Source organism: Rhinopithecus bieti, unplaced genomic scaffold, assembly GCF_001698545.2.
Source record: "Rhinopithecus bieti isolate Rb0 unplaced genomic scaffold, ASM169854v2 scaffold_425, whole genome shotgun sequence".
NCBI classification, from domain to species: domain Eukaryota; kingdom Metazoa; phylum Chordata; class Mammalia; order Primates; family Cercopithecidae; genus Rhinopithecus; species Rhinopithecus bieti.
In genome coordinates, this window is record NW_016803361.1 from 4,251,256 (window position 1) to 4,278,590 (window position 27,335).

Sequence of the window (27,335 nt, forward strand, 5' to 3'; positions counted from 1 at the left end):
GGATTCCCATAGATGCTAGAAACTGATGCTAAAACAGCCACTTGTTTCTATTTAATTCAGTTCAATATACATTTACAGAGCACCTGCAATACATAAGCCCTGCTCCAGATACAAGGAGGGGAAAACAATGAATGACACAATCACTACACTCACAGAGCCTGAGATTATTCCTATATCCGTCTTTTTTGTTTGCTTTTCTGCAATCTGGAATACTCTTTTTCTCTCTGCTAATCCAAATTATTTCTTTCAAGTTCTAAATCAAGTCCCATCTCCTCTGGGTCTTTCCTACCTCTAAATAATAAATTTCATATCCTGGACCAACAATCCAGCATTAAGAATACACACAAGAGTCAGATGTGATGGCTCACACCTGTAATCCCAGCACTTTGGGAGGCCAAGGCAGGCGGATCCTTGAGGTCAGGAGTTCAAGACCAGCCTGGCCAACATAGTGAAACCCTGTCTTTACTAAAAATACAAAAATTAGCTGGGCATAGTGATGCACATCTACAGTCCCAGCTACTCAGGAGGCTGAGGCAAAAGAATCGCTTGAACCCAGGAGGTGGATGTTACAGTGAGCCGAGATCGCACCACTGTACTCCAGCTTGGGTGACAGAGTGAGACTCTACCCCAAAAAAAAGAAAAAAAGAAAACACAGAGGGTAAATGGCAGTTTAATAAAATATGCTTTCTTCAATGCCAGACTTTAAAAAGTTATCTATTTGTGATTTTATCTTACCCATTCTTTGGTAAAAGGAATGCTACTTTTCTAAAACCATGTGTTAAGTTCAATGAAATTCTACTTTAACATATGAAATTCTCCAACATTGAAACAGATTCATACTGTAAGGCAGCAAGTATATTCCCTTTACTTTTTTCTAATGAAAACTTCAGAGAAAGGTTAGGCAAAACTTGCTACACTAGTGTTCCTACGAGAAAACACATCCTCTGAAGCAGACTTTAAATAAATTAAGCTATATAAATGGAAAAATATTTGCCTCCCTTAATAATTATTAATATTCTCAATTAACCTTTCTCCTATTGTATACCCAAACCTCCACCTGTGCCTCTGGCTTCCTACAACAGGGACAAAAAAAAAAAAAAAAAAAAAAAAAAAAAAAAAAAAAAAAAAAAAAAAAAAAAAAAATCAAACTTTTTAAACAAAATAAAACAAAAACAACTCATTGCATGGGGGCATGTAAAAGAGGTACAGGAGCCCACTGAAAGAGCTCCAAAGGCCAAACCTGGAACAATCTGGCAACAGAATAAACTAGTATTGGATTATAATCATAAAGTATAAAAAAAAATCCATGAATCCATACTAATATAATAAATGACTGAAATTAATAAAATGGGAGAGCAAGGACCCAATCTCCTATGCAGAAGAATTCCAAATAATTATGTAGATACTCTAATCCTAAAAGAGGGGAACATAACTCCCTCTTTTTTTTTTTTTGAGACAGGGTCTCGCTCTGTCACCCTGGCTGGAATGTAGTGGCATGATCTCAATTCACTGCAATCTTACTTGCGTGACCTTTCTCTCAAAAACCCACTGCCCCAGTCTAATCATAAAAAAAAAAAAAAAAAAAGGGCCAGGCACAGTGGGCTCATGCCTGTAATCCCAGCACGTTGGAGGCCAAGGCAGTCGGATCACCTGAGGTCAGGAGTCGAAACCAGCCTGCCCAACATGCAAAACCCGTGTCTCTACTAAAAATACAAAAAAATTAGTCGGGCATAGTGGTGCCGTGCCTGTAATCCCAGCTACTCGGAGGGCTGAGACAGGAGAATCGCTTGTACCCGGGAGGTGGAGGTTGCAGTGAGCCAAGATTGCGCCACCGTACTCCAGCCTAGGCGACAAGAGCGAAACTCTGTCTCAAAAAAAAAAAAAGACAAATTTCAGCAGAGGGACATCTTACAAAATACTTGACTAGTATTCCTTAGAACTGTCAAGGTCATCCAAAAACAAGGACTATTTGAAGTCTGAGAAAATGTCACAGCAAAGAGGAGCTAAAGAGACATGACAACTAAATATAATGTGGTATCCTAGATGAGATCTTAGAAAAAGGATATTAGGTAAAAATGAAGGAAATGTGAATAAAGTATGGGTTTCAATTAATAATATATGGGTTCATTAAATGTAACAAATGCATCATACTAATGTAAAATAGATTTTTTTAACTTTTTAATATTTTTTAATATTTTATGTTTTTTATTTTTTTTTGAGAAAGGGTCTCACTCTGTTGCCCAGGGTGAAATGCAGTGGTGTGACATTGGCTCACTGCAACCTCCACCTCCCAGGTAAAATGTTAACAATAGGAAAAACTACATGAGTGAGTGAGGGGAGTTATATGAAAACTCTGTACTACCTGCCCAATTTTTTGGCAAATCTAAAACCATTCTTTAAAAAAAAAAGTCCATTAGTAAAATAATAATAATAAAGTCTGGGGCAAGGGGAGTTGACTGAAAAGAGACATGAGGGAACTTTCTGAGGTGAAGGAAATGATCTACATCATGACTGTGGTGTGAATTACACAAGTATATAAATTTGTCAAAAGTTATCAAAATATATGATCTGTGAATTTCACACTATGTAAATTTTACTCTATGTAAACTGCCTCAATTTAAACGAAAATTTCAAAAGAAAACTAATAAAAAGATTTTTTAAAAAGTAAGATTACATATATTTCAGCCCCTCTGCTCAATTTTGTTGATTTTGTAATTTTGTGCTTTATTTTATTTGGGTAGACATACAGTGATCAAACACTTAACTTGTTCAAAAGAAAAGAATAATTTTCACATGATAAATTAAAACATTTGAACATCAAGCAGTATTCACAGGAAAAATGAAATAAATACTTGAACATGCTTAGACAATGAAGAGACAATTAAAAAGTAGGTTTAACTAATAATGAAGTTTCATTCTCCTGTGAGAGTCCTATCCTCAAGAAATTAAATCTTCTCTTAAATTAATGATCTGGTGGAGATTTAATATCTACCTTTTCACCTTCCAAACTATATAAATCAATTTTTCAGAATTCTCATATAACTCCATATAGAAACTTCAAGTATGAGATACAGAACACAACATCAAAAGTCCATTTCTACTAATCATACTGAGAGTTAAAGTTAAATTAATTCATGTTTAAAGCTCAGCTGCTAAACGGACTGGACTTACCAATATAATTTACACAATCAGATAAACTTCTGGAAGCAAATGGCCCTTCATACACAGTTTTACTTTTATCAAACAAATAAACCATATAGCTATCACAGCCTCTCTGAAAAAGAAACAAACAATTAAAATCCTGCTCAAGGATCTTTGAAAATCCTAGGTTTTCTAAATACTTATGCACCAGATTTTCTACTTTGAAATGCAAATGAACAAAGTCAATGTGCCTTAGCATATCTCTTACAAATAACAGAGTCCATACTTTTGTTGAGGAAAAAGACCCAAACTTTTGTATGGGCTAAAGTGAACAATCACCAAAACCCAAAGAACAAATGCAAAAAGATATATACAGTGAAAAAACTATTCAGTAATCAAAAGGAATGAAGTACTGATACATGCTACAACATGCATGGACTTCAAAAATACAAGGCAAGTAAAAAAAGTCAGACAGGAGACTATATATTACATAATTTCATTTATATGGAATGTTCAGAAAAGGTAAACTTTTGGAGATAAAAAATAGATTCCTGGTTGCCTGGGGTGGGCAGAATGGAGATTAACAGTTAATGGACTGTTAATGGAAACGTTTTTAAGCTGATTTATGGTGATAGCTGCAAAATTTGGTAAATTTACTTTAAAAAAAATCACTGCAATTGAGCATCAGGTCAGTGACAAGTTAATAAAAAAGAAACGAAAAATCACTATATTGTACACCTTAAATGAGAACATGATAATTAATATGCCTGAATAAAGTCATAAAAAGAAAAATGGGGAAAAAAGTGATGACCAGTCGTATTTTACCACCCATCCATCCTTTGGCAGGACCTATGAGACTGCTGGTCTCACAGTAGTTTCAGAGTACTGGACTTCAAATATGAAAAGAAATTTTTTTGTTTGAGACAGGGTCTTGCTCTGTCACCCAGGCTCGAGTGCAGTGGCGTGATCATGGCTCATTGCAGCCTCAACCTCCCTGGACTCAAGTGATTCTCCCACTTCAGCCTCCCAAGTAGCTAAGACTACAGGGGTGCACCACCAAACCCAGCTAATTTTGTAGTTTTGTAGAAACAGGGCTTCACCATGTTGCTCAGGCAGGTCTCAAACTCCTGAACTCAAGCAATCCACTCACCTTGGGTTCCCAAAGTCCTGGGATTACAGGCATGTGCCACTGCACCAAGTCAAGAAGGAATAATAAGTGGGAGTGTGGCAGGCCAGGTCTCACTAACACAGGCCTCCATAACAACTGTTTCAGCACTCACTGAGTGGTGAAGTTAAATACTAAAAGCTGAAAGAGCAGCCGGGCACAGTGGCTCACGCCTGTAATCCCAGCACTTTGGGAGGCCAAGGTGGGCCAATCACCTGAGGTCGGTCAGGAGTGGTGAAACCCCGTCTCTACCAAGGATACAAAAAACTAGCTGGGCGTGGTGTCGGGCGCCTATAATCCCAGCTACTTGGGAGGCTGTGGCAGGGAGAATCACTTGAACCCAGGAGGCGGAGGTTGCAGTGAGCTTATCACCCCAGCACCTGGACCCATTTAGAGTAAATTTACTGAGGCTCCAGAGGAATGTCAAGACTCAGACCTTAGTTACAGATTAAAATAATCATTTATGTCTTTAGATGAATGCAAACTTACACATAGACATATAGCTTAGAGGATATATAAACTCTGGGAAAACTTTGTAATTTTGAGTTGGTCTGGCGATAATTTCCAGGCCTTCTACCTGTAACTGGTTACTGAAATAAAAACTCCCTCCTCTCCCAGTTCATCTGCATCTCGTTATTGGGCCGAGAGAGTAAGCAGCCTGACCCTCAGTTTGGTCTGGGTACAGGAGCAGAAAACTGGCACCAAAGAAAAAGTCTTGCAAAGTTCAAAACAACAAGTGTTTCATTTCTATCCTGTTCACCTTGAAAAGCAATGATAAGAGTTGGGAATAGGACAAAACCAAAACAGAATGTGCTCCCCAGACCAAGGAATTCCAAGTATGCATAAAAATTGCAGGGCATGCAATCCCTCTAGATTTCATATACTCTAGGGATATTATAATTAATTTTCTTACAACTCCATCTAGAACACATTGAGAGGCTGGTTTCCGAGGATCCAGAGAAATTCCTGTCTCTGAAAGAAGTTCTTGAGAACCAGTATTTATTCCAGTTTCACGCTCAATACGAGACTGTAGTGAATGAAGACTTTCATCAGGTGGTAACAGAAAAGAAATTATCTTTGCAGAAGTCATATTTAGGATGTGTACTATCTGTATAAATAAGAAAAAAAGGTAAATTTATTGATCATTTGCTACATAAAAGATTCACTGCCAGATACTAAAAGGTGAATATCAACAGGCATTATTTCTACATTAAACAAGGTTCACTCATTCTCCAAAGTGAGATCTCCTTTTATAATTATAAAATGACATTCTGAAAACTGAACAATTTCCTTTTCTACAATAGATGTTAGTTCCAACAATAAAATTTCAAAGTTATAGGGATGCACAAAATGAATAAATAAAAATCCCATTTGAAAGAACAGTTATTTATTTTGAAAAAATCATTATCATAGACCTAAAAGGAAACATTCCAATTCATGAAGTGCCTAACAGAAGACAACCACTGGGGTAAACCACTTTATTTATTTTATTTTTTTTGAGACAGAATCTTGCTCTGTCGCCCAGGCTGGAGTGCAGTGGCGCAATCTCGGCTCACTGCAAGCTCCACCTCCTGGGTTCCCACCATTCTCCTGCCTCAGCCTCCCCAGTAGCTGGGACTACAGGCGCCCGCCACCACACCCAGCTAATATTTTGTATTTTTTAGTGGAGACGGGGTTTCACCGTGTTAGCCAGGATGGTCTCGATCTGACCTCGTGATCCGCCCGCCTCGGCCTCCCAAAGTGCTGGGATTATAGGCGTGAGCCACCGCACCAGACTGGTAAACCACTTTCACATAACATCCCCAATAATTAGATCTTTTAATCTCCATTTTAAACAGAGAAAGAAACCAGAGTTCTAAGTTAAATAACTTGTTAGGGATCACACAGGTAATAACTGGTAGAGCTTGGATCTTAACTCTTTTTGTGTCTGGCTACTTTGTGCTGCCTTAAGAAATCATCTGATAGAAGAACTAGGTCTCTCTTTAAACAGGAAAAAGCATTGTTATGCGTGGTGAGTTACCTTTTTATAAGGCAACCTAACCCCAGAGCAGCAACCTGCCTAAGGGCCCAAAATCAAACAAAAACAGTTTTATCACTCTCTCCAAAAGCCCCAGTAAAAGTAACCTGATACATGCCAAGGGAGTGTGAGGCTGAGTCAGGTGGGGCTCTGCCCATGTAAGCACGGATAGCAACAGAGTTGGACTTCAGTGTTTTGAAAAGAACATGATTTTAAATTCTCTTCCTTCCAGTGTCCTTAGAAAAGCCATACAAAATTAATGCCTACATTTCTCCATGCCTTACATTGACTAGTATATGCAAATGATTAAAATTCTCTCTGCTGAAAATCCTTACTACAAATGTGGGCATTAATCCAAGGCCACTATTATTTCTTTTTTTCCCTTTAAAACACAAACTTGAATTGATGTTTTCAAAGACACAAAACTATAGATAACAGTATAATAAGCCCCCTCCCAAAACTGTGAATACCTCACCTAGTTTCAACCACATTTACATAGAGCCTATCTTGTTTCATCTGTCATAGCCCTCTCCTCATTTACTGCTTTATCTTTTAAATATTTTATTTTGTGACAATTTAATTTTTTTGACATATAAAAATGTTATATATTTGAGATATACAACTTGATGTTTTGATATACATTGTGAAATTATCACATTTCAGCGAATTAATATATCTGTCACCTCTTCATAGTTGTCATTTTTGTATTTTTTTCTTTTGCTGCCATGTTTGGACCTTTTGATGAACATCTCTACATACACCTCCCCACCCCCGTCCCTGCAGCCCCTGCAACTATGATGCTACTGTCTGCTTCTATTAAGTTTAACTATTATAGATTCCACATGTAAGTGAGATCATGCAGTATTTCTCTTTCTGTGTCTTGCTTAGTTTACTTAGCATGTCCTCCAGGTTCATCCACATTGTCCTAAAAGGCAGAATTTCCTTCTTTTTCTTAAGGTTGAATACTATTCCACTGCGTATATATGCCACCTTTTCCTTATCTATTCATCTGTCAAAGGACATTTAGGCTATTTCCATATCTTGACTATTGTGAATAATGCTGCGATGAACATGGGAGTGCAAATATCTCTTCACAAGCCTGCTTTAAAATCCTTTGGCTAGATACCCAGAAGTGAGATTATTGAATCTTACAGTTCTATTTTTTTTTTTTTTTTTTTTTTGAGACAGAGTCTTGCTGTGTCACGCAGGCTGGTGTGCAGTGGCATGATCTCAGCTCACTACAACTTCCACCTCCTGGGTTCAAGCAATTATCCTGCCTCAGCCTACTGAGTAGGTGGAATTACAGATGTTCACCACCATGCCCAGCTAATTTTTGTAATTTTAGTGGAGACGGGGTTTCCGCATGTTGCCCAGGCTGGTCTCAAACTCCTGACCTCACATGATCCACCTGTCTCAGCCTCCCAAAGTGCTGGGATTACAGGTGTGAGCCACCACGCCTGGCCAGTAGTCCTATTTTTAATTTTGAGGAACTTTTATACTGTTTCCCAAGATAGCTGTAATAATTTACATTCCCACCAACAGTGTAGAAGGGATTTCTTTTTTCCCACATCCTAACTCTTACCTTTTTTCTTTTGCATAATAGCCATCCCAACAGGTGGGGGGTGCTATCTTAGTGTGGTTTTGATTTGCATCTCCCTGATGCTAAGAGTTGTTGAGCACCTTTTCATATGTTTGTTGGCCATCTGAATTTCTTCTTGTGAGAAGTGTCTAATTTAGGTCCTTTGCACATTTTTTAATTGGGTTATTTACATTTTTGGTATTGAGTTGCATGAGTTTCTTATAAATTTAGGATATTAATTTCTTATTGGATGTATGGTATGTAAGTATCTTTTCCCAATCCATGGGTTGCTTTTTCGTTTTGTTAATTGCTTCCTTTGCTGTACAGTTTTTAGTTTAAAGGCCCACTATTATTTCCACTTACAAATCCTAATACAGATGCCCAAATAAGTGGTGCTACAGAAATACTAAACTGAGACTGGGCATGGCGGCTCACGCCTGTAATCCCAGCACTTTGGGATTACAAAACAGGTGGATCACTTGAGGTCAGGAGTTCAAGACCAGACTGGCCAACATGGTGAAACTTCGTCTCTACTAAAAATACAAAAATTAGCTAGGCTTGGTGGCACAACGCCTATAATCCCAGTTACTCAGAAGGCTGAGGCAGGAGAATTGCCTGAACCTGGGAGATCAAGGCTACAGTGAGCTGAGATTGCGCCAGAGTGAGACTCCGTCTCTGAAAGGAAAAAAAAAAGAAAGAAAGAAAGGCCGGGCACGGTGGCTCAAGCCTGTAATCCCAGCACTTTGGGAGGCCGAGACGGGCGGATCACAAGGTCAGGAGATCGAGACCATCCTAACACGGTGAAACCCCGTCTCTACTAAAAAATACAAAAACAAAACTAACCAGGCGAGGTGGTGGGCGCCTGTAGTCCCAGCTACTCGGGAGGCTGAGGCAGGAGAATGGCGTAAACCCAGGAGGCGGAGCTTGCAGTGAGCCAAGATCCAGCCACTGCACTCCAGCCTGGGTGACCGAAAGAGACTCCGTCTCAAAAAAAAAAAAAGAAAGAAAGAAAAAGTAAAAAGAAAGACAGGGATACTGAATATTCCCAACACAAAGAAATGATGTTTGAGATGATGGATATGCTAATTATCCTAATCTAATCACTACACAGTATATGTATTGAAACATCACTATTTACCCCATGAATATGTACAATTATTTGTCAATTTAAAAAATTAGGCTGGGCGCAGTGGCTTGCACCTGTAATCCCAGCCCTTTGGGAGGCCAAGACAGGTGGATCACTTGAGGACAGGAGTTCGAGACCATCCTGGCCAACATGGCGAAAACCTGTCTCTACTAAAAATACAAAAAAATTAGTCAGCCATGATGGCACACACCTGTAATTCCAACTATGTGGGAGGCTGAGGCACGAGAGAATCACTTGAGTCTGGGAGGTGAAGGCTGCAGTGAGTGGAGATCGTACCATGGTACTCCAGCCTGGGTGACAGAACAAAACTCTATCTCAAAAAAACAAAACAAACAAACAAAAAAAAAAACTTAAAAGCATATTAACAATTTTGTTTGTTTGTTTTTGACACAGAGTCTCTCTCTGTTGCCCAGGCTGGAGTGCAGTGTTGCGATCTCGTCTCACTGCGGCCTCCACCTCCCGGGTTTAAGCAACTCTCCTGCCTCAGCCTCCCGAGTAGCTGGGATTACAGGCATGCACCACCATCCCTGGCTAATTTTTGTATTTTTAGTAGAGATGGGGTTTCACCATGTTGGCCAGGCTGGTCTTGAACTCCTGACCTCAAGTGATCCGCCTGACTCCGCCTCCCAAAGTGCTGGGATTATAGGCACGAGCCACTGCATCTGTATTAACAAAATTTTTAAAAAGAAATACCAAACTGTTTTTATAGCCTGAAGTTGATCCTTTTCATGTGAATTCCAAATGTCACAACATGATTGCCAGTATTTCTCTTATTAAGAGACTTCTCTTTAATATAAATCTTTTATGTTTAAAAGGGGAGTAGGGAAATCTTCAAAACTGATATGGATTTACAATACAATTATACTACCTGAGACTTTCCACGCCTTCTCAGTTTAGGCAGATTTCACACTATGACAGCTGCCATTTATAGCAATAGCAGAAACTTAGGATGAAAATCCTATAATGGACATCTACTTTTACACAGGATATTAGGATATGTCATCATGGCATCCCACTACCAAAGCTCTAGGCCAGAAGGGAGCAAAAGAAAAAAGAGGAAATACAACCTAAATTTATTTTTTTGTTCACTATAATATTTAATGAGTACCTACTATTGGTATGTACATACTGTTGGTACATAATATTAAATGTGTTGTGGTGGTAGTAGTGGGTATACAAACTGAGTACCTGATGATCCTTGCCCTCCATACAGTTATAGTCAAACAGAAGGTATTAAGATATACTAAGAGAACTAAAGTACCAGGTAAAATGTGATAGGTATTATAATCAGCATAAAGTATCATACACTTGGCAGTAGGAAGCGGGCACTTCATAAACGAGGCACTACTTGAGCTAAACTTTGAAATGAAAGAAAGACTGAAATGGGAAAGGACTGAAAAATAAGTTCCTTTAGGCAGAAAACAAGGTGAGCAGAAGCAGAAAAGTAGAAAGGGATGGACATAATCAGAGAATACAATTAATCCAGTTCAAATGTACCTAAAATGATGCTCTCTCGGGGCATTAGTAAGAGGTAAGTCCAGAAGTATAAATTGATATGAAACCAAGATAGGTTCTGAGTACCAATGAAAGGGTCTGAACTTTATTCAATAAGTGAAAGAGAACTATGCAAGCCTTTCTAAATTGAGAACCTGGCAAGCTCAAAATTATTAAGATATTCAAAAGATAAATTTATAAAATAATTGGATATATCGATTGAAGAGAAAGGAAGAGTCAAGACAGCCAAAGTTTCCCATCTGGGTAACTGAAAAGGTGACAGTGCAAATAAGAGTGTAGGAAATCTATAGAGGTAGATTTAATGGGGCCAGGTGCAGTGGCTCATGCCTGTAATCCCAGCACTTTGGAAGGCCAAGGTGGGAGGATCACCTGAGGTCAGGGTGTCAAGACCAGCCTGGCCAACATGGTGAAACCCCATCTCTACTAAAAATATAAAAATAAGCCAGACATGGTGGTGGGTGCCTGTAATCCCAGCTACTCAGGAGGCTGAGGCAGGAGAATCACTTGAACCCAGGAGGTGTAGGTTGCAATGAGCTGAGATCGTGAGACACAGTGAGGCTCCATCTCAAAAACAAACAAAAAAAAGAAATAAATTTAATGGATAGAACAAATATGTTCAGTTTTTAATAAATTAAGTCTTAAGTGCCAGTGGAACAACCAGATAGTTATACAGTTATACGACAGTTATAAGTCCTTGGTGGAAAAGTCAAAGCTATGGAGAGAAATAACTTTAGGAGTTATCCATGTGCCGTTTATAGGTAAAGCTATACAGTTGAAGAGACTGCCTAATAAAAAAAAGGAAATGTAATGGAAAAAGAACCAAGAAGAGACTCAGAATACAGTTACATTTAGGGGCATGAAAGAAGAGGCAAAGAAAAAAATAATTAAATGTTGCTGTTTCACCATTATTTTAGTGGTAGGTTCAGTACACTTTTCCAACTCTTCTACGTATCTAAAGATTTTCATAATAAACAGTTGGAAAGTATGCATACAATCAGACTTGCTAAGCTGTTTTTTCAAAAGGGAAATAGTAACTGTTGTGTTGCTTCCTTTTTTAAGTGAAAATCAAACAGACATCATTCCTTTCTTGTACAATATATATAAACATTTTAGGAAAATGTCCTACAGTAACACCAAGCTGTTTTGTAGTTCATACTTCTGTACTTTTGCTCATGATGCTCTGCTGCCTATAAATCTATCCCACCCCCACCCTTTCCCTAAAAAATCTCATTCTTCAAAATTCAGTCCTATTATCATGTCTAACAAGCATCCTTGAAGCTTCTTGAACTACTATAACTAGTACCTTATATATACCTTACTCTGTATAACCTCATAATAATATTGATGCTTTGAGGAAGATATTACTGTCCTTGAGATAGACAAAAAACATTTGCTCAAGTTCACAGATAAATAAATAGTGGTGCTGCAAACTGAATTTAAGTCTGTAAACTACAAACTCCATAATGTGGAATCTTTCCCCATGCCCTATAACAAGAGGCTCACACATGCCCTTCAAAGCAGAAATGATGCTATAATTCCTATGACGAGTATGAAACAAATAAGAGATGTGATTCATTCACAACCGAAATGCTTCAGAGGCAACACAGAACTAAAGCCCTGCTTTCCTAACGCACTGAGGGATAATTTATTCTTTGGCACAGTAGAAGGAAACCAAATCAAGAAGAAGCTAGGTATCTTTTCAGTGTTAGCCAAGAATGACATCCACATGGCCTCAAGTTTCTATTTAATAAAGTATGCCAAGATCGGGCACAGTGGCTCACATCTGTAATCCCAGCACGTTGGGAAGTCAGCGTAGGAGGATCACTTGAGGCCAGGAGTTCAAAACCAGCCTGGACAACATGGCGAGACCCCATTTCTACCAAAACTTTAAAAATTAGGCAGGAGAGCTGGCGCACATCTGCAGTCCCATTTACTCTGGAGGCTGAGGCAGGAGGATCACGTGAGCTCAGGAGTTCCAGACTAAAGTGAACTATCTCGCCATGTACTCCAACATTAAATGATTATAATTTCTCATTTCAATTTTAGAAACCTGTATACTATAAACTATCAATAAAAATGTAAAGACTATTGATGAGAGTTGTTTCTGGGTACACTGCCCAACAGAACTATCTATAGCTCTCATTCATATCAATAAATACTTTACTAAGAACCTGATACATGCCCTGCTCTGTACTGAATGCCATGGTTAGGATGGTTAGGATGGGTAGGGTGGGTGATTGTTAATAAAAGTAGTAAAACAATCCCAACATTGAAGAAGAAAACAATCTATATGAAGATGCATGAATGGAAGATGAGAAATAGAGAATATAGCCTTTAAATGACAAATTGTGTGGCAGAGACCATTTAAAGAAAAGTTCTTGAAGACATGCCAGTGTAGGTGAGTAGATACACAGAAATGGATATCATACTAGGCAGAAGGATAGCATCTATCAAAGCATAAAGGTAGATAATGGGTTTGAGGTATAAGGAGCAGTGACAAGCTGGTCTTGTATGAGATAAAGGTTAAAAGAGGCAGGTACAAGGCAAAACTTGGTTAGGGAAAGCCCCCCAAAAAAGCCAAGCAGATCAGTTTACACTTGACTTGTTTAAAAAAAGAACTATGTTAGTTTCTTGGGCAGAAGAATAAAAAAGCATTTTCAGAAGATGAGATAGGTAGTACATATTGAATTAACTATAGGTTAGGGAGTAAGTGCAGAGCCATGAAAGGCAGATAGGAACCTTCCTTACCAAATCAAATCCAGTAAGACTAGACATAAATGAATGAGGATAATGGCAACAACATGGGAAAAGGTAAATTAAAAAGTTGCTTCAAAGGAGTAATCAACAAAGACCACAGAGAAGCAAACTGAGACAGCTTGCTAAAGAAATTTTTTTAAAAAATCAGCTCTAAGAATATAATTTTCTTTTTTCAAATAAGCGTCAGGGCTGGACGCAGTGGCTCACGCCTGTAATCCCACTTTGGAAGGCCAAGGCGGGCAGATCACCTGAGGTCAGGAGTTCAAGACCAGCCTGGACAATGTGGTGAAACCCTATCTCTACTAAATATACAAAAATTAGCTGGGTGTGGTGGCATGCACCTGTAGTCCCAGCTACTTGGGAGGCTGAGGCAAAAGAATTGCTTGAACCTGGGAGGTGAAGGTTGCAGTGGGCTTAAAACGTGCCACCGCACTCCAGCCTAGGTGACAGAGCGAGACCCTGTCTCAAAATAAATAAGTAAGCAACAGGAAAAGACTATTAAACTACATTTATGCTAATTTTCCAAATAAACTTGTTAATTTCAATGCTGGTCTTATGCAGTAGACCCATTAAGACTAACCTTCAAATTCAAAATGTGATCCATTAGTACAAAACATCTCGGCTGCTTCAAAGTAAGGTCAACAGGTCCTCCTCTCTGCTGAGGGTCCCAACTCAACATCAGCTGTAGCCAGTTTTCCATGGGTTCTACTATTAAACTAGAAAACATACAAAATAGGGTGAAAAGCAAATCATTATGTTCCAATTTCCCTTTATACTGTTAGAAAGGTAATTTTGTAGGTTGTCCACTTTCTTTCCCACATCACTTGTCTATACCATTTCATAACTTACTTTCAAATTCATGAAATGACAGGGAACAAACTTTTTTCCATCAAAAACTACTCAAAACTCCACATGTTAGTTACTGACAATTCCAACGGATGAGTCCAAATCCATTCTGCAAAGAACCCATTTCCTTCATTATCCTAAGAACCTATGTCAATCAGTCAAATGGCAGTTCTTGTTTCCACTAGATCTGTGCTGTCCGATACGGTAGCCACTAGTCAGTCCCAAATGGCTATTTACATTTAGTATTTATTCAAAATTCAGTTACCTAGCCAAACTAGCTACCTGTCAAGTAGTCAATAGCCTCATGTGGCGAACAGAGATATAGAAAGTTTCTACGTCATCACAGAAAATGCTACTGGATAATGCAACTTGAAACAGAAAACTACTCTACTGTTCCTTTACAACCACGGAGAAACTGAGGCAAACTTCCTTAACTAAATTATACTTACCTACAAAGGCTATTTGGTTGAGGTAAATGGCTACTAAACCGAACTTCTCCTGACATCTCTTCACATGCAAATATACACTTTGGATCCTTCTTCTTAATCTTCTCATGCCTATAAAATCAAAAGCTACCTCAGCTGACAAAGTGATTCTCACAAATACTCTTAAGATTTCTTGCCGGGCGCGGTGGCTCAAGCCTGTAATCCCAGCACTTTGGGAGGCCGAGACGGGTGGATCACGAGGTCAGGAGATCGAGACCATCCTGGCTAACACCGTGAAACCCCGTCTCTACTAAAAAAATACAAAAAACTAGCTGGGCGTGGTGGCGGGCGCCTGTAGTCCCAGCTACTCGGGAGGCTGAGGCAGGAGAATGGCGTAAATCCGGGAGGTGGAGCTTGCAGTGAGCTGAGATCCGGCCACTGCACTCCAGCCTGGGCGATAGAGCGAGACTCCGTCTCAAAAAAAAAAAAAAAAAAAAAGATTTCTTGCCATTTAATTATATTCAATTGTATATTTCAAAGGCAATTAAACAAAGAAAGAAAAAAAAAAGTAGACAAATGAAAATATTTCCATTCCCATTAAGCATGTCCAAGTTCTCATCCATTTCTTACCAGGTAAATGGCTGCAGATGATGCAAAAAAGGCCTATATCCAGCAATACATTCAAATACCATGGTCCCAAAGCTCCAATAATCAACAGTGGCTGTGTAAGGCTTATTCTCAAAGAGCTCTGGGGCCTTCAAAAGAGAAAATGTTTTAAACACCAACACTGTGTGGGAAAAACTACTTTATTTTTGAACTACTATATTCATAATCTTCAGAAATAAGAGAATCCTACGCACACTTAAATTCAAAGAAACAATACAGGCCTCACCAGATACTGCAGTGTTCCCACAAAAGATGTACACAGACTTCCTTGATCAACATCTTTGGCATATCCCAGATCAATTATTTTATGTATTATCTGAAAAACAATAAGACAGATTAAGTATTAAATGGTAGAGAAATTTAAAAAGGAAAGACAACAATATCCTTATAAGGCTATAGAGAGGGTGGTGGTGAGGAGCTTGGGCTCTGTAATATCACAAAAATATTTCAAGTCTGAGTGCCACCACTTAACTAGGTGTGTGATCTACCAAGTTATTTAACCTCTCTCAGTAATCTAATTGATCTACCAAGTTATTTAACCTCTCTCAGTAATTAATTGGATGACTAACAGTCCCTACTTCACAGAATTGTTATTAGGATCCAATGAAATAATGAAAGTAAAGAAGGTAATACAGTGCTTGGTACATGGTAAAAATTAAATACAGGTGGGCTATTAATTTTTATTTTGCTATAATCAAAATAAGCTCGATCCATTAAACTGGAAAGTAAAAGGCAAGGGTGACTTCCAAACTTGAAGAAGCATCATACCCCCTCAGAGTGGATTAAATGTGAGTAAATACTGAGATCTAACTTCAAGAATGTCCTGAAGTCTTTGGATTAAAAAAAAAAAAGCAGAGATATTTGGTGCCAAGCATACATGAAAGGCTCCTAAGAGAAGAAGCATCACTAAGGTTCCAACACCCCCAAGACCAACAACTATCTTCCACTAACTGAAGGGACAGCACACACAACTCAACACAAGGCACAGACGCTTGGCTTTTAAGTCTTTACTGGAATGAAATTTGGATGCTGGAAACAAGAAAACTGCTTAAAAATTACTAATTAAATGAACATTTTAAGAGTCAATTCACAATTTCTGGTTCTTCTCCAGATAACTCATTTAAATTGGGGGAAGGAAAATAAGTTTTAAAGATCTATATACTTTCTGTTTTTCCTTAAAGTGAACCCAGGATGTGTGTGTATGTGTTTTGGATGTGCTTCATAAGAATAAAATAGTAAGTGTTAACATATTATGTATTCACTGCCAGTATCTTTGCTAGATACTATGCTGGAAAAACAGACATGTACAAGACAGGTGAAGTCTAGGAGCTGGGTTAAGTATGAAAAATGAAAAAAAAGAAAAGAAAACAAGACAGGTGTAGTTCCTTCTTTAATGGAACCACTGTTTAGCAGAAGGGACAAAAAACTAAACACAAAACTACAGTTCAGTGCGGTAAGGTCTGAAATGGAAAAAGTAAGAGTGTTACGGGCATACAGCAAAGATACCAAAGCTCAAGGACTAACTATATCAGACAGACTATATTCAATAGGCATGAAACATTACTTCAGGTTTCACCTACCTTTCCACCAACGTCCTGAAGAACTATGTTTTCAGGTTTTAGATCTCGATGTATAATTTTGTTTTCATGCAAATATCGAATCCCAGACCCTAAATAAAGTTTAAAATACACTTTGAAGTAACAGAAAGCATTGAGTTAAAAGAAAAATTCACCTCACATTTTGTACAAATCTGCTCTGATGCTCAAGTTTATATGGATCATCGTAACTACACAACTAATATTACAGTAGTTCAGGTTTTCTTCACAGAAAAACGTAACATTAAACAAATACTACAAAATTATACTATATGTTCATTTAACTCATTAGAATTAACATTAAATAGAAATGCAACAAGCAATTGGGAAAATCCCTGTAACTCTAATAAGCCCCCTTCTCCCACCTAAATCAACCATTTAAACTGGACTTTAGCTCTCATGACCTTGGAAAAGAGGCAAAACCAAAATCTACGCAGAAACAAATTTTGGTTTTGAGGTTCCTCCAAAAGGTTAGGTACTAGTTATTTTAGGAATTTTTCTGGAGTCATTCTGATTAAGCAGAGATTTTTCACCCCAAGAGTTGACTTGGCCAGGCGCAGTGGCTCACGCTTGTAATCCCAGCACTTTGGGAGGCCGAGGCAGGCGGATCGTGAGGTCAGAAGTTTGAGACTAGCCAGGCCAACACAGTGAAACCAGGTCTCTATTAAAAATACAAAAATTAGCCAGGCATGGTGGCGGGCGCCTGTAATCCCAGCTACTCAGGAGGCTGAGGCAGGAGAATCACTTGAACCTGGGAGGCAGAGTTTGCTGTCAGCTGAGATCGTACCACTGCACTCCAGCCTGGGTGACAGGGCTAGACTCCATCTCAAAACAAACAAAAACGAGTCGACTTGAGGACCCATCTCTCAAGGAGATGTAATTCCACTGTAAAAAAAATTACTATGTCAATGGTGTAGGGGGAGTGAAATTGAGTAAGGTCATTTCACATGATTTTTTTGTCAGCTATTGGAACACCTATTAGATAAAAAAAGGACTCCTAGCCAAAAATAAATAAAATATCCTAGTTTGTGTGTGTGTGTGTGTGTGTGTGTGTGTGTGTGTGTGTGTGTGTGTGTGTGTGACACAAACTCTCACTCTGTTGCCCAAGCTGGAGTGCAGTGGCGCGACCTCAGCTCACTGCAACCTCCACCTCCTGGGTTCAAGCAATTCTCCTGCCTCAGCCTCCCGAGTAGCTGGGACTACAGGCATGTGGCATCGTCCCCAGCTAATTTTTCTATTTTTATTTTTATTTATTTTTTATTTTTATTTATTTTTTTTATTTTTTTTGTTTTATTTTTATTTTTTTAGACGGAGTCTTGCTCTGTCACCCAGGGTGGATCGCCAGTGTGCCAGATCTCCAGCGCACTGCGAAGCTCCGCCCTCCCGGGTTCACGCCATTCTCCTGCTCAGTCCTCTCAAGTGCTGGGACTACAGGCGCCGCCACCTCGCCGTAGTTCTTTTTGTATTTTTAGTAAGACGGGGTTTCACCGTGTTAGCAGGATGGTCTCGATTCCTGACCTAGTTGGATCGCCGTCTTTGGCCTCCCGGGATTACAGGCTTGAGCCACCGCGCCCGGCCTATTTTTATTTTTTTGAGACAGAGTCTCGCTCTGTCGCCCAGGCTGGAGTGCAGTGGTGTGATCTCGGCTCATTGCAAGCTCTGCCTCCTGGGTTCACGCCATTCTCCTGCCTCAACCTCCCAAATAGCTGGGACTACAGGCACCCGCAACACACCCAGCTAATTTTTTGGATTTTTTAGTAGAGACGGGGTTTCACTGTGTTAGCCAGGATGGTGTTGATCTCCTGACCTTGTGATCCGCCTGCCTCGGCCTCCCAAAGTGCTGGGATTACAGGCATTTTGTATTTTCAGTAGAGATGGAGTTTCACTATGTTGGCCAGGCTGGTCTTGGACTCCTGACCTCGTGATCCACCCACTTCAGCCTCCCAAAGTGCTGAGATTACAGGCGTGAGCCACCGCACCCAGTCAAAATATCCTAGTTTTAATTTAGCATCAAAAGTAATAGATTTATATAACTTCTTATAGATGTTGAAATTCTATAGACTTTGTACAATGTATCAACAATTCTCCTGAATTCCCAAAAAGGTACAGAATCTTTTATGGACCAAAGGGGAATTACATCACAATGGTATTTTAATACTGATTACATACCTATATCACTTAGTAAAGAAAGTATCTGGCTTTCTTTAAGTCCACAACAATTTTCTGGTTTGTTTAGCAGCTAAAAAAAGAAAGAAATCTAAAAATGTGTTCTGCAAATTGCTGGGCTGTAATAGTGACCACACATTAATTACTATACTGTAAGACAATATTCAATGAGAAAGTAAGTCATAATAAAATACAAGGGAATACAATTACCAAATCCATACTGAGGGCATGTAAATTTCATGATAAGGCTCATAAAAGTAAAAGAAGCAAAAGCACTTGAAACTGGAAAAGGCTGACAAATCTCAGGGATATATGTAAAAATGGTCATATGGGCACATTTAAAATTAGGTAGAAAAGAAAGATTGCAATACAGAAAACAACTTTTTACAAGCACCTTAACCACTGAAAATTTCATCTAATACCACTGCTACAGTCCCATCAAACAGCAACAACAAAAATGCATTTTCTAAATCAGGAGTCAACAAACATTTTCTGTAAGGAACCATATGGGAAATACTTTAGGTTTTGCAAGTCACATAGCCTCTGTTAAACTACTCAATTCTGCAGTCATAAGAAAGCAGCCACAGACAATGTGTAAAGAAATGAATGTGGCTTTGTTCCAAGAAAACTATTTACAAAACAGGAAGCAGACCATAGTTTTTCCGATTCTTATTCTAGTTTATTATATTTAACATGATTCAAATAATGCTAAAGTTTGTGATTTACTATCTCTCATCTCAAAACATCCACACTACCTTTCGGAGATCTCCTCCAGAACAGTATTCCATTGCTAGAAGAGGCACATCATGAATCAAAATATTCAGTTCTTCAGGAACATCACAGGCCTTTACAACGTTGGCATGGTTCAACCTAATAAGAAAGAAAACATTACAAAAAAAATTTTATTTCCAATAAAAGGGACTGGATTTGAAATGCTACTTAATTGAGGGTGGATGAACAGAGGGGAAAGATCGGTATTATTTATAATACTCTAATTTCTGATTTGTATAATTAAAATTAGTAATTTAAAAAAAAATACATAAAAATACCATCACTATTACTACTATTACATTTCTAAGTGCCAAGCAGTAAGCATTTTAAATATATTAACTCAATTACTTGTCACAATAATCCTAATATAGGTAGATTTATTAATACTTTCACCACACAGGAGAAAATTGAAGCACAAATTGGCTAAGTAACACAGTCAGTAGGTAGTCAAGTAAGGATTCAAATCTGGCATTTTAGGCTGGATGCAGTTGCAACTGTAATCCCAACAATTCGGGAGGCTGAGGTGGGAGGATTGCTTGAGGCCAGGAGTTTGAGATCAGCATGGGTAACACTGAGACCTCATCTCTACAAAAAATTAAAAATTAGCCAGCTGTGGTGGCACATGCCTATAGTCCCAGCTACTCCAGAGGCTGAGATAGGAGGACTACTTGAGCCCAGGAGTTCAAGTCAAGCCTGGGTAACACAGCAAGACCACATCTCTTTAAAAAAAAAAAAAAGAAAAGAAACAAACATAATTTCCATGTACATGTAGGGCCTGATAATTTATATTGTTAAGCTTTCCTGGTAATTCTGCCACATAACCAAGTTTGAGAAGCAAAATGAAATTAAGCACAGATATATTAGAGTCAGAAAGCATTTATTTCAAATCCACACTTTACCAACCATGTGACTCTATATGCTTCAACTTCCTCACTTACAAAATAATACCTAAATATAAGATTGCTGTGATAACTGGAAGAATGATTTGTAAAGCACTTAGCATACTACCTGTGGAAGTTTTAAAATATGTCTACTTCTCTTTTTAAAAGCTTAACTCTCCTCCCCTTGAATGTAGGCTGTACTTAGTGACTCACTGTAACAAACAGAATGTGGTGGAAAAGGATGGAGTCTCACTTCCGAGGAAAGATCATAAAAGATATGTCGGTTTTCATCTTCCTCGCTCATTCGCTGTCTCTGTCTCTCAGATCACTCACTCTTTCTGGGGAAAAGATCTTTCTGGGGAAGCTAGCTTCCATGTCATGAAGACATTCAAGCTTCCCCATGAAGAGGCCCACGCGGTGAAGAACTGATGCTTCTGGCCAACAGTCATATAAGTGAGCACGGAAGCAGATACTCCAGTGCCAGTTAAGCCTTTGGATTACTACAGCTCCAACCAGTATCTTGAGATATCTCAGGAAAGACTCTAAGCTAGAATCACCCAGCTAAGCCACTCCTAAATTCCTAAGTCACAGAAACTATAAGATACTAAATGTTTGCTATTTTTAGCCACAAAATGTTGGGGTGATTTATTTATTTATTTATTTATTTTTGAGACAGAGTCGCCCAGGCTGGGGTGCAGTGGCATGATCTCAGTTCACTGCAACCTCCGCCTCCTGGGTTCAAGCAATTCTCCTGCCTCAGCCTCCCAAGTAGCTGGGACTACATGTGCCCGCCACCACGCCCGGCTAATTTTTCTATTTTTAGTACAGATGGAGTTTTGCCATGTTGACCAGGCTGGTCTCAAACTCCTGACCTCAGGTGATCCACCCACCTTGGCCTCCCAAAGTGCTGGGATTATAGGTGTGAGTCACCATACCCTAACTGACTTTCGTTAACTGAAATGAAATACTTTTTTGACTGTGGTAAAATACACATAGCATAAAATTTACCACCTTAACCATTTTTAAGTGTATGGTTTAGTGGCTTCAGATGCTTTCCTTTTTTTTCAGACAGGGTCTTGCTCTTGTCACCCAGGCTGGAGTACAGTGGTATGATCTCAGCTCACTGTAGCCTCGACCTCCTGGGCTCAAGCAATCTTCCCACCTCAGCCTCCCGAGTCACTGGGACTACAGGCATGTACCACCACACCCGGCTAATTTTTGTATTTTTTGTAGAGATGGGGTTTTGCCAGGTTGCCCAGGCAGGTCTCGAACTCCTGAGCTCAAGCAATCCACCCGCCTCAGCCTCCCAAAGTGATCGAATTACAGTGTGAGCCAACGTGCCCAGCCTGGCATCAAATACTTTCACATTGTTTTGCTACTATCACTATACTGCACAAAACTGTTGAATTCTGCCAAGCTGAAACTCCGCACCTATTAAAAATTATTCTCTACTTGCTGGTCCCTTCACTGTCTGGCAAACACCATTCTACTTTCTTTCACTGTGAGTTTGACTAGACTAGGTACCATATATAAGTGGAATAAAACAGTATTTGTCTTTTTGTGACTGGCTTATTTCATTTAGCATAATCTCCACAAGATTCATCCATGCTGTGGCATGTGTCAGTTTCCTTCCTTTTTATGGCTGCATGACATTCCATTTCATGAGTATACCACATTTTGTTTATACATGTCTCTGTTGGTAGATACTGGGTTGTTTTTACCTTTAGGCTATTGTGAAAAATAATGCTATGAATATGAGTGTACAAATTACTCTTGAAGTCCCTGCTTTCAATTCATTTTTGTATATACCCAGAAATGGAATTGCTAGATCATATGGTAATTCTATTTTTAATTTTTTAGGAATCACCATACTGTTTTCCATAACAGCTGTACAATTTTACATTCCTACCAACAGTGTGTAAGTGTCCTAGCCGATTTTAACTAAACCTTCTTTTTTTTTTTTTTTTTTGAGACGGAGTCTCGCTGTGTACCCTGGGCTGGAGTACAGTGGCCGGATCTCAGCTCACTGCAAGCTCCGCCTCCTGGGTTTACGCCATTCTCCTGCCTCAGCCTCCTGAGTAGCTGGGACTACAAGCGCCCGCCACCTCGCCCGGCTAGTTTTTTGTATTTCTTAGTAGAGACGGGGTTTCACCGTGTTAGCCAGGATGGTCTCCATCTCCTGACCTCGTGATCCGCCCGTCTCGGCCTCCCAAAGTGCTGGGATTACAGGCTTGAGCCACCACGCCCGACCTAACTAAACCTTCTTAATCCTAATGTGATGTTATTTGAAACATAATATATTTAATGAGAGAAAAAAATACATGTTCCCAAAAAGATCCTGAGAAGAGTGGATTCCTGATCTCTTTCCCGATGATGACATCTGGTTGGGCTGTAGAACCAGGGGAATATAAGTCAAGGAGTACACTTACTTCTTCATAATCTGGATTTCGTGGCACCATCGTTCTCTATTTTTGGTACTTAGCTCTAGGCGACAAGACTTAATTGCTATTTTGAGATCAAGTTCCTGCCAAAATAGAAAATCAACAGGAAAAAAAAATTAGGTTCTTGTGCAGATTTATTTGCTACCAAAGAAATAACCTAAAACAAAACTTTTTAGCTTTACTAATTAAATATATTTATCCACAGCTCTCTTGAAGCAATGCTTTTTTAAAAAGATAAACCATGAGACTATTACACCAATGCTTTAAAACTGACCTTCAAACACACAACAGCACACAAGGGAAAAGTGACTGAAACTGATTTTACAACAGGTCTCTTTGGAACTCTCTCTCATGTGTAATGTCAGAAAAAAAAAGATCCTGTCTCCCCAGCAAATCTCATTCAGAGCTTAATCAACACAACTAATATGGGCCCCAGCTCCCAGCATAACTAGAATGAAGAAGGTAATTCAGGGCTTCCTGGACTCCAAACAGCAAGAGAAAGTTTTAATATAACCAAGCCTAAAGCAAAAAATTCCAATCTTAATGTATGCATTTTAAATGACATGAAGGAAAAAAATCCTACCAATGAGTGTACTTCTGTTTCCATATCTACACAATGAACCTAACAGCTCTGGTCTGTGACTAGTAATTTAGCCAATTCTGACTGAAATTAAACCCATTCTGATGTACATTACAGGAAATAGCCAGATCCCATCATATTCTGGCAACGCTAATAATGCAGCTCAGAAACAGCAGCCAGGGCAAAACAGGCTACACTATGTTTCCGATATCACGAAGAGATTTCAAAAGAATTGCCAACATATGTAATCTCTGACACAAACCAGAGTTGTAATAAAGGCTGTGAATAAAGAAAGAAGAGCCCAGGGGCCAGGACAGAAAAAATATATTATAGGTGGGGAAGCAAGACACAGCTTGGATAGGGTAGTGTGAATTGGGGGCTGAGAGGAAAAAAGAGGCTAGAGATAAGATGATACTTGGTGCGTAGAGAAGAAGGAAAATAGGATAGACTATAAGCTAGCCTACCCACAGTTCTCACTCCCTTCAGTCTTCCTTTTGTTATGAGCAGGTGGCCAGTTATATCTATGTCCCATGCAGGCCTTTACCACCATGGAGATGAGAATCAGGCACAACCATGAACAGCACTGAGTCCTAAATGCTCATGTTAATGGAGCAGTAAGTTATCTATTTCAAAAATCCCACTTTGTAAGATCCTTCAACTCCTTAATTTATATTTCATCCACTCTGTGAAATTCTACCTTTTCGCAAAGAATGTTCTATGGGAAGTTTATAGATGTACAACAACAACAACAAAGTTATGTGCTTAAAAAGCTGGAATATTCTGGGGATAGGGTGATGGCTGTACAACAACGTCAATATACTTAATGCTACCTAACTGTACACTTAAAGATAAAGTGATAAATGTTGTGTTATGTATACTTTACCATAATAAAACAAAAAGTGATGAATTCATCCATCCCCACCCAGGGACCAAAAAAAGAAGTCACAAAAGCTGCCAGCATGCATCCTTTTTCCTTATGACCAGTCAATAGGCAGGCTTAGATAACACAGGCAACATGCCACTGGAAGCACTTGGCTCCCACTTCTTTTTTTAGTGTGTTATATTCCCTCTGATGGTGAGAATTATTAAATTTACTACTTATCCTGCTATCACAGGATTTAATGCCTTAGTCCTTCACCTTCCATTCTCTTTCTCCAAGATTTTCTCCCATGCCTTATCTAGAAACCTGGTTCACAAAACTTCCTCAGTTCTATCAGTTTCAGTTGTCATTCTGATTACCCTAAACATGCCTATTTCCCCAAGGTAGACACCTATCTCCCCTTTCTCCCACCCCAAATTATGAGCTTTCTCACTACACCCATGTTCCTTTAGATAACAAATTATTACTTTTCCTCTTGAATTCATTTCTCTATTCACAATCCAAGCCTAGGCATTTTAGTAAAATCTTAACTGTTCATCTTGTCCCACATGTTGTTCCACTCAAATTTATCCTCCACAAAACCAATTTCCTAGAACAACACTTTTAATCTTGACATTTCCTTGTTTAAGGCCAATTAATGAGGAGCATTATGATCATAGCAGCAGCAACAACAAACTAGCAGCAGGTGCTAACAGTTGAGGGCTTTCACGGGTCAGGTACTGTATTTAGCTTTACATACATTATTATTTTATTTAACTCTCAAACCCATGATGCATGCAAGTATCATACTATACCTATTTTACAGGGAACAAAACAAAGCCTGTATTACAGGAAGTGTTAGTCCAGGGTCTATTTACCTAAAATGTCCTTTAGGAAAGCATGAACCTCTCAAATGGCAATGCATGGTTGCGTGGATGTGCATCTGTGAATTTTTCTGGGGAAAGGGTTCATAGCTTTTATTATCATTTTTTATATCAAAAAATACATGTCCCAGGCCGACGCAGTGGCTCACGCCTATAATCCCTGCACTTTGGGAGGCTGAGACAGGTGGATCAGCTGAGGTCAGGAGTTCGAGACCAGCCTGGCCAACATGGTGAAACCCTGTCTCTACTAAAAATACAAAAAAATTAGCCAGGCGTGGTGGCGGGCGCCTGTAATCCCAGCTACTCAGGAGGCTGAGGCAGGAGAATCGCTTGAACCCGGGACAAGGAGGCTACAGTGAGCCACGATCGCGCCACTACATTCCAGCCTGGGCAACAGAGTGAGACTCCGTCTCGAAAACAAAAACAAACAAACACACAAACATGACCCAAATATTATTTTTTAACTGCTGCTACAATGGTTAAACATTCTCTATTAAATCAAAGTAAAATTATTGAGTCTGATGTTAACTGTCCTCCACCGACTGCAGCGCCTCCCATCTCCAATCTATTAATATCGCCTTCCGTTTGAAGCCATGATCTGCACCAACTTACCCTCATACTGTCCCGACCTGGAATACATCCCCAATTCCAAAGCCCATCCATGTTTCCAAAGGTTTAACTCTGGACCCATCATGAAGCCTTCCTTGTCTACTGCAGTCCCCACTGATATCACACGGCCTCCAAGCGCGCGCGCGCACACACACACACGGACCCACACACACGGACGCACACATTCCAACAGGCAGTCTCCTTCAACCCTCTTCTCACACATTCGTGCTCGCACATACACACTGTGACGTGCATCTGCCTCACACACCCTGACAGTCTACATTCACAGAGACACACACGCACAGTCACACTCACTAAACACCTGGTCACAGCCTGACAGTCATACCCAAGTTCCCCGCAACAGCTCTATCTATGCCCAGTACCTCAGATACAACTTTGGACACACAGGCAGAGTATCTTTCTCTCTCATACACACACACAAGCCCACTGGCCCACAAACACGGCCCAAGGTCCCACCAACCATCTATCCCACACTGTCAGCTCTGTGTTCCACAGACGCTCAAAACCACCGCCGCTCCCTCTCGCGCCCCGCCTCACCCGATGCTGGTACAGACAGACGTTCCCGAAGCCGCCGGTGCCCAACCGCTCCCGCATCTCCCAGGGCCCGCCCGCGCCCGGCCGCAGCCCCGGGGGCCGCTCCATGGGGCGGGAGGGAAAGCGGCCTCAGGCTCCGCCGTTGTTCCAAGGCCGGTTCCGGACCGCCGATGCTCTCGCGTCTGCCTTCTCGCGAGAAGGAATGCGTCACTTCCGGTAACCGCTGTGAGCCCTGCCCTTCCCTAAGTTTTCCCAGGGCGCTGCCGGAGCCCTGCCGGCCAAGGGCTGGGGAAACGAACAGGTACTCGGTCTGCTCTCTATGTCCCCTAGGTATTTTCCGGGAGGGCTGAACGGAACCACAATGTTTTTCTAGTCTTGGAAAACATAAGATCTCTCCAACCTCACATTCCCATCAAATCAACTTTTCAAAGCAGTCCAGTCTCTCCTGTATTAAATATATATATATTTTTTAATTAAGATGGGGTCTCGCTTCGTTGCCCAGGCTGGAGTGCAGTGGCATGATCACGGCTTACTGCTGCCTCGACCTCCCGGAATTGAGCGATCTTCCCATCTCCCGAGTAGCTGGGATTGCAGGAGCGCACCACCTCGCTTGGCTTTTTTTTTTTTGTAGAGACATGGTCTTGCTACGTTGCCCACGCTGGTCCCGAACTCCTGGCCTCAAGCAGTCCTCCCACCTCGGCAACCCAAAGTTCTGGGATTATAGACGTGAGCCACC

General features: G+C 40.0%; 1 protein-coding gene and 1 long non-coding RNA gene across 4 annotated transcripts in view; one reads left to right on the top strand and one right to left on the bottom strand.

Annotated features, from left to right (window-relative positions):
• Positions 1–26,792, bottom strand: part of CHUK (component of inhibitor of nuclear factor kappa B kinase complex) — a 44,706-nt gene extending 17,914 nt beyond the window's left edge. For 2 of the 3 annotated variants that reach the window (XR_001887126.1, XM_017880775.1), the window contains exons 1-11: positions 26,603–26,792; positions 23,101–23,195; positions 19,775–19,889; positions 19,023–19,092; positions 16,839–16,927; positions 15,485–15,574; positions 15,223–15,347; positions 14,617–14,724; positions 13,902–14,037; positions 5,220–5,414; positions 3,172–3,274 (exon numbers count right to left, since the gene is read on the bottom strand). Coding sequence is in view for 2 of the 3 variants with exons in the window: in XM_017880775.1 (XP_017736264.1) it covers positions 3,172–3,274; positions 5,220–5,414; positions 13,902–14,037; positions 14,617–14,724; positions 15,223–15,347; positions 15,485–15,574; positions 16,839–16,927; positions 19,023–19,092; positions 19,775–19,889; positions 23,101–23,195; positions 26,603–26,707 (1,231 nt within the window). In the remaining variant the exon portion in view is untranslated. The remainder of the gene's footprint in view (positions 1–3,171; positions 3,275–5,219; positions 5,415–13,901; positions 14,038–14,616; positions 14,725–15,222; positions 15,348–15,484; positions 15,575–16,838; positions 16,928–19,022; positions 19,093–19,774; positions 19,890–23,100; positions 23,196–26,602) is intronic. The other variant, XM_017880787.1, reaches the window with a different exon arrangement.
• A 2-nt stretch (positions 26,793–26,794) lies between these two features.
• The window catches only part of LOC108535171 (uncharacterized), a 56,834-nt gene continuing 56,293 nt past the window's right edge, over positions 26,795–27,335 (top strand). The window contains exon 1 of the long non-coding RNA XR_001887148.1: positions 26,795–26,900. This is a non-coding gene — a long non-coding RNA (uncharacterized LOC108535171). The remainder of the gene's footprint in view (positions 26,901–27,335) is intronic.